Below are 18197 nucleotides of genomic sequence, written 5' to 3'. Positions count from 1 at the left end.
ATCGTGATAATTGTTTCATAATATTTGAGCTGGCAGTATATGTGTGCAAGGGCTAGCTGATATCTGGGTTTCAACATCGCGATAACTAACCAGTTAAACATTGCAATAACTCACCAGCTAAACATCGCGACAACTCAGCTAAACACTGCAATATTAAAGGTAAAGGTAAAGGGGCCCCTGACCATCAGGTCCAGTCGTGTCCGACTCTGGGGTTGCGGCGCTCATCTCGCTCTATAGGCCGAGGGAGCCGGCGTTTGTCCGCAGACAGCTTCCGGGTCATGTGGCCAGCATGACAAAGCTGCTTCTGGCAAACCAGAGCAGCGCACGGAAACGCCGTTTACCTTCCCGCCGGAGCGGTCCCTATTTATCTACTTGCACTTTGATGTGCTTTCGAACTGCTAGGTTGGCAGGAGCTGGGACCGAGCAACGGGAGCTCACCCCGCTGCAGGGATTCGAACCGCCGACCTTCTGATCGGCAAGCCCTAGACTCTGTGGTTTAACCCACAGCGCCACCTGTGGGTTAAACCTCACAATATCACCAGCTAAATGTTGCGATCTACCACAGTGTCTGAAATAAGGATGGAATTATACAGAGGAGAACAGGACGATATCCTGGCAACTGCTACTACTTAGGGGTCTAAAAGGAATAAATGGTAATATTATCAATCATCACACACTCAGTTTCATCAGCAGGCATCAATATACAGTATTGTGATGTTTAGCTGGTGATATATCACAATATTGAAAACCAGTTATCGCCCAGCCCTACAATGCATCCATGCTGCAGGGCGTTGATGGACAATAGTCATTTGGGCAGGTGAACTGAGGGACTCGGCTACATTGGTAAAGAAAAAAAAGCTTTGTCTGTGTTATAATAACACTGTAACACCAGATGGCGCTGTGGAGCCCCACTTTTCGCCAACGGGATTTCCCTTTACGAAGTTTACGTGTTTAACTAATCACTTTTTTGGATGAGTCTAGATCCAGCCCTGTTTTAAAACACATTCAGCTTCAAGAAATGCATGTGCATTTCTTAAGGCAGACTTTTGACATGATACAAGAAAAGCATGCCAGACCAGAGGTGAATGTGGGATAACTGCACAAAGCAGAGACCACTCTTTCAAACTGCTTCAATCTCGGGGGGGGGGGAATTTTGTCTGTCTAAACCAGGATATGGAACATTTTTCAGTCTGAGAGTTGGATATATAACTGGTCAACCCCACTGGGGACCATTTCTGACAAGTGGGTGGGTCCACCTATATGTCAGACACGTGACCATTGTATGATGTCTGGTGATCCAAATTCCAAGCACCGAAGGAGGCAGAAGGTTAAAAGACAGCAGGTAGCTAAGCCTCTGCATGATGCTTTCTAAAGAGCAAGCAGAGGTACATCGCCAATCTTACCGCTGTGTTCCCACAGCGCTGACCCCTAAAAACCCAGAAAAAGTGAGGAATTTAAATCGATTGGGACTGGTTCTCAACATCTCCTCCAGCACATCTGGTGAGCTTACTCTTGAATGAAGAGATTTGTATCTAAAAAATGAGGCTGATATGGAATTCAGACGGTGAGCTTGGGTGTGAATCTCACTTAATGGGATTTGCGTAGGATTGGACTGGTCCATCCATCTCTCTCTAGAGGGATGTGTGCGACGGTGTGTAAAAACTAGCTTGGGTGGATAAATTGTGCACCTGTTCCTCTTCTCACTTGTGCCTCAGCATTGCTGCCTACCAGTGACATGTGGCTGTTCCCTAGCCCTGCAATAGACAATCTCTGTGTGTCCACTGAGCCCCTGGATGGGGGACCTTTTGGGCCTTCCTCTCTCCCTGCCCAACTTTGAAAGGTGGGCAGGGCTACCCACATGTCAATCACCTGGCATAATCAGATGACATGTCAAAGTTGGGGGGGGGGAGAATCTGCTTTGCCAGCCTGTTCCCAGCACACACCAGGATTGAATCCCTCCATCATCTACCTACAGGGGTAGTCACAGTTATGTGAAAATGCCTTCCTGGGTCTCTGACCGGCCACAATTGAGCCATGGGCCTGATCTAGTTTCTGTTTCTCTCCCCCCCCCCAAACACCAGATTTTATTAACGTTTTCACAATACAATAAAATAAGACAAATAGAATAAAAAAATTACAGGAAAGAGAGAGAAGAAGAAAAAAGAGAAGAAGAAAAATACTAATAATCATGATAAAAGACAAAATTATATGCATATAGTCCTCTATTATAATCATATGTTAATTTTCAATCCACATACGAAGAAGTGCGTCTTCTCAGCTCTCACCTGGGAGAGCTTCCCCCTTCCTCAGCCCCACACAGGTCCCTCTCATCTGTCCATCACCTCTCTGTATGTATCTTCATTTGTCCCAAACATAAATCTTCAGAAATCAAAATATATGGCAGAGTAAAGTTAATAGAGCGCTGTCTAAAATTAACAACCATGTTATATGTAACAGCGACCGAGGGAACTTCTCCACGCTCTTCCGGATGCGGGGGGGGGGCGTCGTCGTAGGCAAGCGCCTAGAGCCCACCTGCTGGAAAAACCAACCAACTCTATGTAATAACCCTAGCATTTCGGTTTACTTGGGTGTTGCAGCTCGAGCAATGTCAGCGCTTGTGCCAACACGCCCCCCCCCGCAACCTCACGGACTCCCATCCTTTTGTGTTCTATCAGGTGGGAAATGCAAACTCCAACGTGGCCGGCCCCGCCCAGCAGCCCTTTGCAACGGACGCAGGCGAGCCGGGCTGTGTGTTTACCTAGCGCAGAGGCTGGCGAGCCGCGCACGCTCCAGGCCTTGTGGAGGCAGCGCAGCAAGGGAGCCACTTTCTCTGTCATCGAATGCCAGCAACTCCCACGGCCGCCTTTGATGTCCACCGCGAGAGTTCGACGGCGAATTTTCTGCAGACCATCCCGGGTTCCTGGAGCGGGAGCTCGGAAATAAGAGGCGGGGGCTACACTGGGGCGCTCCCCCCCCAAGTCACCCGCCCTCGGTTTGCCTCAGTGCATCATCGTCGTTATTGCTGCCCCCGGCGCCTCACCAACCACATTTGGGGAAGGGGAATCTCATTTGGCTCGCCAGAATTTTGTTGCACGCCAACTCCAACCTGGAGCGTGTAGACTTAATTTCAGGGTTGTGGTTTCTAGCCCCAAATTGGGCAAACGATTCCTGCATTGCAGGGGGCTGGACTAGAGGACCCTCGGGGTCCCATCCAACTCTACGATTCTGTGGTCAGAGAAGAGGGATCTTGCTGCAGCTTGCACGCCCCGTTCCATAGGAGCTAACTCCATAGCTGCCAAGTTTTCCCTTTTCTTGCGAGGAAGCCTATTCAGCATAAGGGATTTTCCCTTATAAAAAGGGAGAACTTGGCAGCTATGTAACTCCTAGGGGCCATCAGTCACCACAGTATTTTATTGTGCCCCGTTCCCTACTGCCCCGTTCCCTCCCGGGAAGTAGAGCAATCGCCTTCCTAAGGAGCCAAGGCGCTCAGGATCGCGCAGCGGGAAGGTGGGTTTGCTAGGAGGAGGCGGGGAGAAAGGTGGTGCCTGGCTCCCCATTGGCTGCTCAAAGAGAGAAGGAGGCGGGGCGGAGCTTTACCCGGGAACCGGGAGGCGGGGCTTGCGGAAACCCAGAGAAAAGGGGCTCCGGAGAGCGGAGGCGGCGCAAAACAGACGCGCTTCTTCTCCCGTTTGCCGTCTGTTCAGGTTTCCGTCGCGCCTCCTCTTTCCCAGCTCGTCCCCATCGCGGCTGGGCGTCGTTCGGCTTGCAGCCCTGCTCGCCTCCCCGAGGGCAGCTGCGATGCGCCTGATCCAGAACATGGGGACCATCGCCGAGTACCCCCAGGCAGGGAGCACCCCCAGCGGAGATAGCTGCGGCTCGGGCCGCCCCCGACTCATCAAGATCGCCGTGGTGGGAGCCAGCGGGGTGGGCAAGACCGGTAAGTGGTGGTGGTGGTGGTGAACGGGACGCGCGGGGCTGATCCTGGCGACATGGAAAGGCGTGCGCGGGGGGGGGGTGGACATAGGCATACTGCAAGGACGCACTGAATATACCAATATTCAAGGGGGGGGGGGTGTCCTTCCCCAGTTGTAGCAAGAAAGCAGGGCGTTAAATAGAAACGCCTTGCAGAGTCGAGAGGGAGCAAACCTACTGCCATTGTGACAAGGGACATCTGTTTGCCTTGTCCAAAGTATGGTTTGAATATGAGGATAGCATCCCTGCCAACGATCCAAAGCTCTCACCACTAATTTGGGGAGAACGAGATGGTGGCTAGGTAGGTAGCAGCACCCTTTCCCCCTGCTGCCAGATCACGAATGGATGAAGATCAGTGACCAAATAAAAGATCTGACACCCCCTGCTGCCCAAGCCTGACATCATTACTGTAATGATTGCAGCCTTTAATTTGCTTGGCTGATGCACCCCAAGTTTTGTTGGCTGCTGCTACTGCTAGCCAAAGGTAACTCTAGAAAAAGATGCACCCCTCCAATAGCCTAAACACTGTCCCTGCTTGGATGTCCTGTATGTGGAGTTTTGGGGTATACAGATAGAAACTGGGGGAGGTTATTTGCCTTTAACACCAAGTGCAGATGACATTGTGTCTTCTGCTTTTTTCTTTCTAACCTGCACCTTTTTTTATTATCAATTACAGCCCTGGTGGTGAGATTTCTCACAAAACGGTTCATTGGAGACTATGAACGCAATGCAGGTAAGAAATGAGTATTGCTGTATTCACAGGTGTGAATTGCAGTGTATTTTGACTCCAGTGACAAACTCAATGAAGCCTTTGGTGTCTCACTTCCAGAAAGCTAGACTGTACAAAGGGGATTTGACTAGGCGAAGTCACTATGAAACGCTGAAACCCAGGTGTCTGGCCAAGTGTTATCAAGAGGACAAAAAGAATTTATGCACTGACCTACTTTAGCTAGCACAAGGAAAGAACTGCCCCATTTCTATTCTCACTGCAGCCAAACTGGGGTGTCAAGCCCCTCCTCTATAGTTTGACTTCTGAAGTTTTGTCCTCATTCACCAATCTGACACACACACACACACACACACACACACACACACACACACACACACACTAGAGTGAAACAAGCTGCAAGCTAAAGGAGGTGGCTTCCGTGCTTATAACCTTTTCCCACTCCTATCTTTATGTAATCAAGTTATTTATGCAAATAAGCTTGAATTCAAAGCCAAGTAGTTTGCTATTCATGAAGAACAGCAGACAAACAAAAGGAGGGCTTTCCAAGAAATTTCTGGACCACGTGACCACAAATGGGGTGGGAATGATCTTCTATAATGCAGATAAACCAAACTAAACTTAAGTTTTCAGTATATTGGGGTGTGTGTGTTTAGGTAAGGAACTTGTGGCTCTCCAGATGTTGATGAGAGTTTGGGGTCCAAGCAATGGATAGCCACAGCTGCCCCGTAACAAGGTGTACACCCATCAAAGCAATATTCCAATGTCCTGTTTTGCTGTAATAAAGATGCAGCTTCATATTGAATGCATTTCCCCTTACACAGGCTGCCTGTGTACTTTAAATCTACTTGCACATATTGTAGATAAGCACTTAGAGGGGTATGCATTTGCATCAGCTTGAGCCAATAGTGTCGACCAAATATAGTTGATCTAGAATCAGTTGGGTCAAAGCCTTTAAAGTCTCTGGTATAAAATGAAAATGATCCCTCCTTTCCATTAATCAGACACTGTAGCTAAAATAGGAATGGGGTGGGGTGGGGAGGGGAGGGACATGGGACACATTGATTTGAGGGTGGTGGTTGTTTTTTAACACAAGGCTGATTTGAGTGAAGAAGTTCTGTGACCATGCAAGATCCCACATTGTCAAGGAAGGACAGCATGCTCCAGTGTGGAACGTTGAAATCCTGTTAGATCCAGTGTAACAGATTTTAAGCACACCCTTAACTTTCTTCTTGGACTCAGTGGAACTTAAATGAGCTTAAGTTTGGCTAGGAATGTGCTTCCCATAAAAAGGGGCTAGACAACTAACTTGTTCCAAAGGTTAACTCTGCCAAGAGGTTTTTATGTAGGTTTGCTTGAGCATTTTAGCTTTGTAAGTGAAGCCAATTATATTGAGAATTCTGTTGTGTTTAGGCTGCAGTTCTGTAAACACTTACCTGGGAGTACATACCACTGAACTCAGTGGGATGTATTTTCTGAGCAGACATGGGCAGGGTTGTGCAGCCAGTCTTTCTTATGATGAAAATACCATCTGCCTAATGTAGCACAAGTACCACTTTTTTTTTCTCAACAAGTCACAGATCCACCTCCACTAAAGTTTTTTTTCTTTTCATTGTGCAGACGTTAATGAATGTCAGTTTATCGTGCATGTACAACCCCCTCTCTGAACCTAGCCTGATGAAGTGCATTTTTATTGCTAGGTAATTTGTACAGCCGACAGATCGAAATTGATGGAGAATTGTTTGCAATTCAAGTCCAAGATACACCTGGAGTACAGGTGAGTTGTGTTCCTGTGCCTTCTACCACTTTAAAGGGGAGCTTCAGGTTTGGCACATTTCAAGAAGTTCATTGTTACATATATTGATTCATAAGAGTCCCAGTAGGACTTTACTTCTAAGTAGATGTGCAAGGATCGTAGCTGTTTGCATTGAGAGCCTAGCTGCATTGAAAAACTGTTTGTTATTAACGAGTTGTAAAGTTGTAAACAGTAAGACCTTGATAAATGGTCTGTATATTGTCCCCTGACAGTAAAAGAAAACAATCCACAATTTCAGCTAAACTTTTGTCTACTTGAAGACACAACCACCGTGTTTAGGAAACCTGCCTTTCTTAAAAGAAAGGGGAGGGGGAACCGTATGTGTTAAAAACAGTTCCTTGGCAAACTAAGAAACGCTTCATTTTTATTATTCTACTAAAGTGCACTGGAAATCTGGAAAGAAATTTCATTGCTATAGCCTAATCAACTTTAGTTTCATAAACACATATGCAAAAGAAACTAAAAGTCACAGCCCTGGCAGCTGCACTCATTAAAATTTGTTAGGAGTTGAGTTTATATTATGGAAAGTTTGAATGTATAGGCATGAGTAAGGGCAAATTTTGCCTTTTTGAACTGGGCAGTTTTCCAGCTTTAAATGTTTCCAGCTCATACCTTTGTTCTTTTTTCCCCATTCCCGACTCACTGTCTAGCCAGTTAATTTCCCATTCTACGGCACCACAAAGTCTTTTTATCGAGGCAGAGTACGGCTTGAATATGGCAGACTTTGCAATAATTGAGTGTAGCATTTTATATTTTTTTTGCAACTGGACTAACATGTGGAAATGTGGATTAAAATTTTAGAGACAACATGCAATGCTTCATAATAAACATGCAAGGGACATTGTAGGCTTTCCTTTGCAGCCAAATATTTTCCCTAATCTTTTTTTTTTTCCTCACCAGGTCCATGGACACAGCCTTGACTGTAATGAGCAGCTGAACAAATGTATTCGCTGGGCAGATGCAATTGTGATAGTTTTTTCAATCACAGACTATAAGAGTTACGAACTACTCGGTCACTTCCACCAGCACATACGGCAGCTGCACCCAGGAAACAGAGTGCCTGTGGTGGTTGTAGCAAACAAAGCAGACCTCCTCCACATTAAAGAGGTAGAACCACAACACGGACTTCAGTTGGCCGGCATGTTGGGTTGCACTTTCTATGAGGTGTCTGTCAGTGAGAACTACAAGGAGGTCTTCAATGCCTTCCACAACCTATGTAAAGACGTCTGTAGGCAACAAACCACCACCAGCACGCCGGAGAAGAGGAGAAGCTCTCTCATTCCAAGACCAAAGTCACCCAACATGCAGGATCTAAAGAGAAGGTTTAAGCAAGCCTTATCTGCCAAAGTGAGGACTGTCACATCTGTCTGAAAGATCAAACTAAAAGGGAATGGGGTTTCCCTCCCCCTTCCCAGTGCATATTTCTATAGTTTCAGCTTTGGAACGTTAATTGCTGGCACTTCAGCATCTGAAAATTGTGCGAGAGAAAGAGTTCAGATGCACAGAGAGCATTTTGTAATGAAGGAGTAACACTGAAGCTTGAATAAGCCCCCCAAAGAAGTGGTGGAGGATAGAATCTCTTGTTGCAAACGCATTTGATTGACTAAATGGACAATATTTTTATGTTCTGCTGTGGAAGTTAGGTCATGTTGGTATTTGTATCATACTTACACAGTGAAGGACAGGGAAGAAATATTCTGAATGCAGTCTTACTGATGGGGAACAAATTGTGTGTTACATCCATATTTTGGTACTGGGTGGAAGGCTGGCTTCTTCAGTAGTCTTCAATGGAGCCGTCCGCTTTCTTTAAACCCATGGTTTAGAACAGGCACCCCCAAACTGCCGCTCTCCAGATGTTTTGGCCTACAACTCCCATGATCCCTAGCTAACAGGACCAGTGGTCAGGGATGATGGGAATTGTAGTCCAAAACAGCTGGAGGGCTGAAGTTTGGGGATGCCTGGTTTAGAAACACAAGCTTGTCATTGAATCAGTAAAAGGAATTTCAGTATAAAATGTGGGGGGCATTATTGACTGTATTTCTGACGGTATGATGAGACATTTTGGTACCACAACTGTTGTTTAGTGTCATTTTATAGATAGCTAAAAGTTTACTCTCACTGTCTCTAAGACACTATCATCTTGATGATTCTTCAGAGACTGGTCATGTGATGCAACGCTGCAGCTTTTCAGACAAGACCTTTTTCTGTATTCCACTCATCATGAGGATTGTAAAGTTCCCACTTAATTGCTCTGAACAGGAATACAACTTCCTATTGTTTCAATCCAATCCAATTATTTGTCTTAGTCTATGAAACTGTTCCATTTTAGCTGAGACTTATCTCCAGCTAAGGCATGAGGGCTATTCCACTTTTGCATAAGTGCTGTTTGTAGTAACATTTGAAAACACTCAATTATCAGACGTGTTATCCAGGAGTTGAGGACTATGAGCCCGACACCAATGCACTTTAAAAACAAACAAACACCGTGCTTGTTCCTTAAGCTGTAACTTATTTATTTTTATGTTGACAGCAACTCTTTAAATGGGACATCTTCATTTTGTTCCCGTGATTAAACCAAACCTTGTTTTCTCATCTGATTGTTGTGTTTTATATTCAGATGCCAAACAATGACAAGCTAGAAATGAGTGGCAAGACTCGTGAGAGACAGGGAAGTCGCCTAAAGGCATTCAAGGGCTAAGAGGACCTTCAATCATTGGCTTGGCCAGTGACGGTTTGCAGGGATTAGTGTCTCACTGATTTCAATAACACAACACAAATAAAGATGGTCAGCACTTGCCTTTGCAGCAGTCCTCTGCTGTCCCCAACTGCAGACTCCTGTAATACAGACTTGTACTGCAGCAACTAAAGCAGTTGTTTTGCAAAAGCACCTGCCTCTTAAACCCTTTTTGACCTGCTTATTGGCATCGTTCTGTCACTCTTAAGACACTGAAGACTGTGTAGTAGAAAATCTGCACAGTCCTCCTTTACCACACGCTAAAAAAGAAGAAAAAAGGCTATCGTATATCAAGACTTTTTCAAAGTACTGGGAGTATCCCTTGTCAAGACAAGGACTCTCCTTGTTCCGATGGGTCTCTTCCCACTGCCTAAATCTGTATTTCCCACATTTTGGGAGCTATTCATGCCAGTTCACTTGTGACAACGGCATCAGAAATTCTGCACAAGCATAGTGCGGTCTTTTCCGTGGGGTCCTGCGAACCAAGCTCCAACTTTTATGTCTTGAGTGCAATTAAACCCATGCTGCAATTAAGCCTTGGCTCTCTGCATGCAAGACCCATCAAGAACAGAGAGGAGCAGCCATTGAATGAATGAAGGTCTGGCTTCCCAATAGCCTTTGGGGCAGCCACCATCGGGCAGAAAACTGGTCTGCGCTTCCAATCCCATCAAGGAGACAAAGAAAAGAAGCATCATTTCTGCCATATGCCCGTTTTCCTGCTTAATCTCCAAAATACTGACGTCTGTTAACGCAGTGAGGCAGAACTGCAATGGTAACCATGGAGACTGCCAGCTTTTTCTTTTCTCTTCTCCAAGTGCTTCAAAACAAATAGCTATACAGATATGATTTGTCACCTGTCTATCAAATGCAGCCTGCGAGGTGCATCCAATGTCTATTGCTATAAGTAAATGCTACAAAATGTGTCCTTTTCGTTTAAGAAAACTTTGTCCATTGTTCCCCTTTTGTTAGCCTGGGTTACAGCCCAATTTAGATTACCTTCATGAAGGGCCATGAAATGAAATAGCTTTAAAAATGGGATAATCAGCATCTACTAGACTGGGGAAGTCCTAAACTGGTGGTCCACATAAATATTTGCTGGGTTACACTGGAAAAAGGCAGTGCCTCGCTGTATTCTAACATTGTAAACTGCAGCAAAGAATCACTAGCTAGCTGGAGGAAAATCTCAAATGCAATTCAGAAAAGAAAATTTTGTTTCTCTGCTTGATTTGTCAGGCACTCTTTCCTAATCTTAAACTATTCTAACATTGTTTTTTCAGAAAACTAGCTGTAAGAGAAAAATTAGCTGTAGCCTTATAATGTTAAACCTGCTACAATTTTTTATCTGCTTCTTCTATAACAGAAGACACTAAGTAACCATTTCATCCAATAAAGCCTGGGCTGGCCTAACAAGCTCTTTGTGTGTGGCTTCTTCCACAATAGTTCTACATTCAGTAGCCAAAAATGGAAAAGATTGACTTCAACCTGCAGTGGTGGCGGGTTTCATGTTTGAATGACTTTTGGTGGCAATGTATAAGGGAGAATAGTTAGCATATTGTGACCACCCTCAGCATTTGGGATGGAGCAGGCTAGAAGTCCAATAATACATGCAATTGTGGGGGATACTCCATATAGAAAACTAGCTATGACTGGGAGATGTCTATGCGGAATCCTTCTCTCTCACATGCTAGTTTGTTAAAGGAAGGGAGGGTTTTTCATTGGAGTTGAAGTGGGAAGGTCCAGAAGCTTTTATCGTATGTATCTACTGAATGTATAAACTGACCCTGTGTCTAGATGACAACCCAGGCCTGTACAGAGTTCTTTGCTCTTAGCATGACAGTGTAAGTCCAGCAGGCCCCAGGTGAGCCCCTGAAGCCGGCTTAGCCTTCCTGAGGCCTGGGGCAAGTGTACCCGGCTGCCCCACCCTCTGCATGGACTTAGGGCAACTCCACGGTGCTGTGCACTTTCAACAGTTCTGAAACAATCCTACATCATTTGGGTGTTCAACTTTCCAACACCCTAAATGTCCAATCACACTGGGATGATTCTGTAGTATATTAATGTATGCTTAGCTATCAAAGGCTTGATATTTACCTTCTGTGTAGCACCACTGAGATGGACACCACTGAAGAGAGTGACTCTGCAATGGACCAATAGAAGATGAAATTTGGGGCGGGCGGGCGGGGAAGCACTGATAGGCAATCCCAGTCCTCCCTCTTTCCTCAGTGATGTCTGTTGGTTGGTAACTGGGTTGCCATTATGAAAGCCGCCCAAGATTATAGCTCACTATATTAGAGATTGGGAAGAAGACATTAAGGCACACTTTGTTGTCACTGACATATTCTGCTCAAGCAGACCCAACATTTTCTCCAGGGGTATCTTATATCACAAGCCAGCCAACTGCATAAGCAAGACGGAAGGAAAAGCTCAGTATAAAAGAAAACGAAGGGAAAGTTCAGCATAGAAATGGAAGCACTGATAGTCATCTTCGGTCGTTCTGCAATGCTCCAATGAGACTGATATGGACAGTGAGGAACCATTACCCTGTAGCTGCCAGCAAGAAAGAAACAATTTCAGTTAAACACAGCATCACTGCAGAGAGGGGAACTGAAAGTTGGCTTGACGTCACAGGACTAATGAAAAGATTTTCAAGTGCTATCTTAGCGTAGGTACTTTTCTCTTGCTGGCAGCTATCAAAGCAATTCCCCCAATGTTCAGATCGAGATCAGGAGTAATTTCAGAACCTCTCATTTTCTGCACGAATGTCTCATGGGATAGAAGGCCAAGGGTTTTGATATTTTTCCAGCGAGTTGGGCTTGGTGCTCATCTTCTCTGATAAGACTCTTGGCTTGTCAAATGCCAATGTCTGGCTGGAGACGGTCCGTGGCAAAGAGCAGCTCCAGAAGGCTAAGTGGTGTCAGGAGAGCTGTGGAGAATACAATTACCTGAAAAGAAAGAGAGATGCATAAAGAATAACAGAGACTAATCCCTGCTACCACTACCAGACACAGAAAAGTGTCAGGCCCAGTTTATGACAAGGAGTTGTGTTTCTGCAGGCAAATAAATACAGCTTCACTAAAGCTCAACATCTTATTATAGATAATACTATTATTGGAAACATCGTACCCCATTGCATGATTTATTTATTTCCCCCCAACTTATGGACTATATCAATGTTCCTTATTTTAATTAATTGTCATTCTGAATATACCTGCAATAGGTTTACTGCAATTGTGTTAATATTTTCGTCAAAGAATGATTCAATTTAAAGCTGCTTCTTCTTTTTGGCTTATGATGAATTTTAAAAATCAAATCTGTTTTTTTCCTAGCATGTACTCAGCAGAGTACAAAATTTGCCTTCTCCCATCTGTAAGAGATAATAGTTAACCTGTGTGTCATGCATTGTGCAGTGGCAGACGCTGGGGTCTCAAATTTCAGCAGTATCCTGTATGGTGCCCAAATTCAGAGCCCCTCCATCGATGAAACATTTTCAGTGGATTAATTATTTCTTTTAAACTGGTTAATCAACCAATTAAATTTATTTACATCTGCCAAGTACCCAAACCTCAATAGATATACCTTCTTGAGATACTTAATAGCAGTGAAACATAGCATACAATTTTATTTTGAAATTCTCACTCATTAAGACCATATTTACTATTTCCTTCTTTCACAGTAAGAATGAAATAATGCAGTAACTAAAACATGTGTAAAAATGACAGGCCTAATGCAAATATATCCTTTTTGCATTCTCTGGGTTGTAATCAATTCCAGCTATTACTAATGCCAGTTATTAATCACTGTTTGTTTCTGCAAGGTGGCCTTGTGCTTCTCTGAGACATTCACAGGCATTTTAAGTACAATCCTTAACAAAAAGGAATGCCACGAGTAAGCTATTTTCTCTTTGTGTTTCTCAATGAAAGGCACGGCTTCTCTTATCATCATAACCATCTCTGTATTTGAGGTTGCCCTGTGAACTGAACCACACGTTCTTTAACTTTGCATTTAGTCATCATTTGCTTATACTTCAACCAAACACTGGAAGTGGATCGGTATCTGTTGACAGGCTCTTTGCTTGTTGCTGAAAACACTTTAGCTTTAACAACCCTAATCCAATTCCTTTTTAAAAGGGACACCAGCATAAACTGTGAACTGCAAGGTGTTGTTTGAATAGAATGGTATGCCAATAGCAATGTTTTCATCTGGGCCTGAGATTTAAAAGCGAGTGACACGAGGCTTCACATAAACAGCTTTGAATAGTGCCAGGATCATTGAAAACATAATCCTGAACAGGTGGTCAGCATTCAGAGACCAGAAGGAGTCCAGGTAAATCCAGGTGATTTGGAAACTTTATGTAAGAAAGACTCAGATAACGTTTTTTCGGGGTGGGGAGAGGCATAGGATTCCCCTTCCCTTCCACTCCAAAGCCCTTTAATCTCTAATGTAACAGCTTTATACATAGAAGTATAAAACAATGAGTGTGTTCTGAATTCTTTGTCTCAAGGGGTGACCCATGGTTGGTGGGGTCAAGTCAAAGCAAAGCAACACCAGATTCCATGTCACCCCTTGTCAAACCTCAATCCCTCTCAGATAGTAAGCCAAAAAGCCTGGCTACATAGTTTAAACTCTTCTCACTCATTAAACCTCTGCTTATCTTTCAAGCCGTAGTTATACATTTGGAGTCGGGATTAACTTGTCCATCAGTGTACTGCAAATTCAAGGTCTGCCCAGGGTAGCGAAGAATTTGATTCACTGCGTTAAGGGGATAATTGAGAAGCAAAATGCAAGCAGGAGAGTTATCAGATGAAAATGTGTTGCCAGTGAAAGCATTTAAGGCTTGGGAACTATTGAATGAGCTCTTCACTCAAGAATGTCATTAACACGCAAAAGGCATCTTCTCCAGCCCTGCATTGCTTCAACGCCCACCCTGCTTCCACCTCCAACATTTTCACTAATCAAACATATGACCACCATGATTTATGACAGGAGTGTTTGCATGCTGTTTGTAGAGCAAAAACAGGCTATTTATGTACCATGGGGGAGGGGGTGGGTAGAGAAGGATGTCTGCCTGGATTTCTGGTGGAGCCCTGAAGAAAACTGTCATGACAGCTCCTTGTAAGACTGGCCCACCACAATGATACCCACCCAGAGAGGAAAGGAGTGGGGAATCTTTCTGTGAGTGTACAGTTGCAGCCAATAACTCATGGGGAAGCCATGAGTATGCTGTGAAGGCTCACAAAATTATAGCTGCAGCTTGGCAGATGTTTAAGCTGACCCTTATTGTGTACACACAATAATTTGCTGGACGACCGGCGTACAAAAGTGGGCCAGTATTGGCAGAGCCTGAAAAGCAGTGCCAATCTGCTTCCTAGGTTCTTGAAGCAGCCCCCCATCCATGTCCCTAGTTCTTGAAAGCTGATGATAATTCACAAGGGGCTGGGGGATCCTGACAGGAAGCTGTTTGGTAAACCACCCTCTCTCTGTGGTGTAGAATTCTGGATTTCCTCTCTAGCCTCAGGCCTCCATGTTCCTCATCCCAGCTTGAGGTGGTACCCTGCTACTGCCATTCTCTGATAGGCTTTGTTGTTGTTTAGTCGTTTAGTCGTGTACGACTCTTCGTGACCTCATGGACCATAGCACGCCAGGCACTCCTGTCTTCCACTGCCTCCCGCAGTTTGGTCAAACTCATGTTCGTAGCTTCGAGAACACTGTCCAACCATCTTGTCCTCTGACGTCCCCTTCTCCTAGTGCCCTCCATCTTTCCCAACATCAAGGTCTTTTCCAAGGATTCTTCTCTTCTCATGAGGTGGCCAAAGTATTGGAGCCTCAGCTTCACGATCTGTCCTTCCAGTGAGCATTGTCTTTGTCCATGGAGTTTTCTTTTTCTTTTTTTTTTTTAATCATCATTTTTTATTTTATTTAAACATTTCTAAGTTAGGTACATACAGCAATAAAATTAATATACATACAGAAATAAAAACAAACATACAAATCTGTGTACCTCTCCAATAAACTTACATTTGTACAATCAAACTTTGGTTGTGTCATATTTATCTTTACTTCTCTTATAGCGTTCATCTTCTCCACTTGTTCTTTCGAACTGGACTTCCTCCTGTTTTCTTTCTTGGTTTTATTTATAATTTCACCGTTTTCGGTGCCATATTCTTTCTTGCCTGTCCATTTCCCTTTATATATATATATATGTTCTTTCCATCTATTCTCATCTGTATTTAACACGTAGTTTTACTTATATTTTTTGTGGACAATGGCTTTATAATTCTTTGTTGTATTTTAAGTGTAATTCTACTAGTGTTTTTAATCATCTGACATAATCCTTCAAATATTTCCTAAACTTATTCCATTCTTTTCGGTACCTTTGTTCTTTTTGGTCTCTTAAACTTCCTGTCATTTTGGCCAACTCTAAATATTCTGTCATTTTCTCTCTCCACTCGTCTACACTTGGGACCTCTGGTGTCTTCCACTTTTGGGCTAAGACGATTCTCGCTGCCGTAGTAGCATACATGAAGAGGTTTTGGTCTTCCTTCTTAATCTCCCTCCCCAGTATACCCAGCAGCATTTCTTCAGGTTTCTTTGGGAAAGTATAACACAATAATCTTTTTAATTCATTGTAGATTAATTCCCAATAGATCTTTACCTTGTTGCACGTCCACCAAAGATGGTAGAAATCCCCATCTTTTATATTACATTTCCAACATTTCTTATTATTTGTTTTATATATTTTAGCCAGTTTGACGGGCGTGAGATGCCACCTGTACATCATTTTCATGATGTTTTCCTTCAATATTATACAGGCAGTGAACTTGATCTGGTGGTTCCACAACTTTTGCCATTGATCTATATTTATATTATGGCCTAGGTCCACTGCCCACTTAATCATACATTCTTTTGTCGCCTCGTCTTTCGTGTGCCATTCAAGTAAAAGATCATACATTTTGGACAGTAGTTTCTCGTTACCTTCCACTAATTCTGATTGGAATTTAGATTTTTTGTTTTCAAATCCGTGGTTCTTCCTATCTTTCATGAACAGGGCATTAATTTGATGATACTGCAGCCATCCTATTCCTATTTCTTTTAGTTGTTCATATGGCTTAATTTTCCAGCCTTCTTTCGAGTCTATGAGGATATCATCATACCGCAACCAATTTGCCTCCATGTTTGTCTTTTTAATACTTAGGACCTCTGTTGGCGACAGCCACCTTGGAGTTTTCCTTTCTAGGAGATGTTTGTTTCTAACCCAAACCTCATATAGTGGTTTCCTAATTACATGGGTTATAAACCCTTTATGTCCCATTTTTTTCTCATACCAGAGGTAACTGTGCCAACCAAACACGTTGTTAAACCCCTCGAGGTCCAGGAGGTCAGTATCTTTAAGTGTCACCCATTCTTTCAACCATGTAATACAGGATGCCTCATAATACATTTGGAGATCTGGTAATGCGAAACCGCCTCGTTCTTTTTTGTCAATTAGGAGTTTATGTCTTATTCTAGGCGGTTTCCCCTGCCATATATATTTCGAAATCTCCTTTCTCCATTCTGAGAATTGCCCGGTACCTTTTATAACCGGTACCATCTGAAATAAGAACAGGAACCTTGGCAGAATATTCATTTTCACGGTGGCAATCCTGCCCCATAACGACAGCTGTAGATTCTTCCAGATTGCCAAGTCCTTTTTAATTTCGTTCCATGTCTTATTATAATTGTCGTTGAACAGATTAATATTTTTGTTGGATAGCCAGATTCCCAAATATTTTATCTTTTAAACCGAATCAATACCAAATTTTTCTTGCAACTCAGTCCTTTCACTCTTCGTCAAATTCTTTGTAATCATTTTTGTCTTTTTCTTATTTAGCTTAAAGCCGGCTAAATTTCCAAATTTTCCCAATTCTCTTAACAACTCTTCCATGCTAGATCTGGGTTCTTCTATCGTTATCACAAGGTCGTCGGCAAAGGCCCGTTGTTTATATTCTTTATTTCCGACTCTTATCCCCTTTATATCTTTATTTTCTCTTATCTTGTCCATCAGGACCTCTAATACTAATATGAATAGCAAGGGTGATAAGGGGCACCCTTGCCTCGTACCTTTGGATATATCTATCTCCTCCGATAATGTGTTATTTATAATTAATTTAGCCCTTTGCTTTGAGTAAATTGCTTCGACGGCCCCTCTAAATTTACATCCCATTCCTCTTCTCTCCATTAATTTCTTCATGAATTTCCAGGATACATTGTCGAACGCCTTTTCGGCGTCGACAAATACCAGAGCCGCTTTTTTATCAAATTTCACCTCCAAATATTCAATAATATCGATTACGTTCCTTACGTTGTTTTTCATGTAACGACCTGGTAGGAAACCTGATTGCTCTTTGTGTATTATTTCTGACAAAACCTTTTTCAATCTGTTCCCGACAATATCCGCAAATAGCTTATAGTCTAGATTTAACAGTGAAATAGGTCTGTAGCTCTTTACATCTAGTAAATCTGAGTTTTCCTTTGGTATTAAGGTTATATGTGCTTCCTCCCAGGATCTAGGTATCTGTCCTCCATCCAGAATCTCATTCATCATTAATGTCAATATTGGTGTTATTTCGTCTTTCAATTCTTTGTAGTATTTTGCTGTAAACCCGTCTGGGCCAGGGGCCTTTCCTATTTTCATTCTACTGATTCCTGCCTGCACTTCAGCCGCTGTTATTTGGGCATTTAGCATACTGACCTGTTCTTCTGATATTTTACCAAGTTTACATCCTTCTAGATATACTTCAATCTCTTCCTCCTCTTCTTTCCCTTTCCGATATAAGTCTTCATAAAATTTTTGAAAAGCTTTTCTAATCTCTTTTGGGTTTCCTGTCACCTTATCTTCCTTCCAAATTCCATGTATGTAGTTTTGCTTTTGTCTTTTCTTAAGTTGCCAGGATAATAGTTTCCCGCATTTA

At 43.3% G+C, this 18197-nt stretch overlaps 2 protein-coding genes across 3 annotated transcripts in view; one reads left to right on the top strand and one right to left on the bottom strand.

Annotated features, from left to right (window-relative positions):
* The first annotated feature begins 3662 nt into the window (after positions 1 to 3662).
* RASL11B (RAS like family 11 member B) lies at positions 3663 to 9105 on the top strand. Its single transcript, XM_088659458.1, has 4 exons — positions 3663 to 3937; positions 4649 to 4705; positions 6400 to 6476; positions 7416 to 9105. Exons 1-4 carry the CDS (start codon positions 3799 to 3801, stop codon positions 7884 to 7886), a joined length of 744 nt encoding a protein of 247 aa, XP_088515584.1. The 5' UTR covers positions 3663 to 3798; the 3' UTR covers positions 7887 to 9105.
* The window catches only part of SCFD2 (sec1 family domain containing 2), a 152495-nt gene continuing 143302 nt past the window's right edge, over positions 9005 to 18197 (bottom strand). For both annotated transcript variants that reach the window (XM_035114140.3, XM_088659387.1), the window contains one exon: positions 9005 to 12191. In XM_035114140.3, the coding sequence (XP_034970031.3) occupies positions 12099 to 12191 (93 nt within the window). In that variant the 3' untranslated portion in view covers positions 9005 to 12098. The remainder of the gene's footprint in view (positions 12192 to 18197) is intronic.

The sequence above is a fragment of the Zootoca vivipara genome, chromosome Z1, assembly GCF_965207765.1.
Source record: "Zootoca vivipara chromosome Z1, rZooViv2.hap1.1, whole genome shotgun sequence".
NCBI lineage: Eukaryota > Metazoa > Chordata > Lepidosauria > Squamata > Lacertidae > Zootoca > Zootoca vivipara.
Note: the sequence above shows the minus strand (reverse complement) of the source record. Positions and strands in the feature narration are given on the sequence as shown.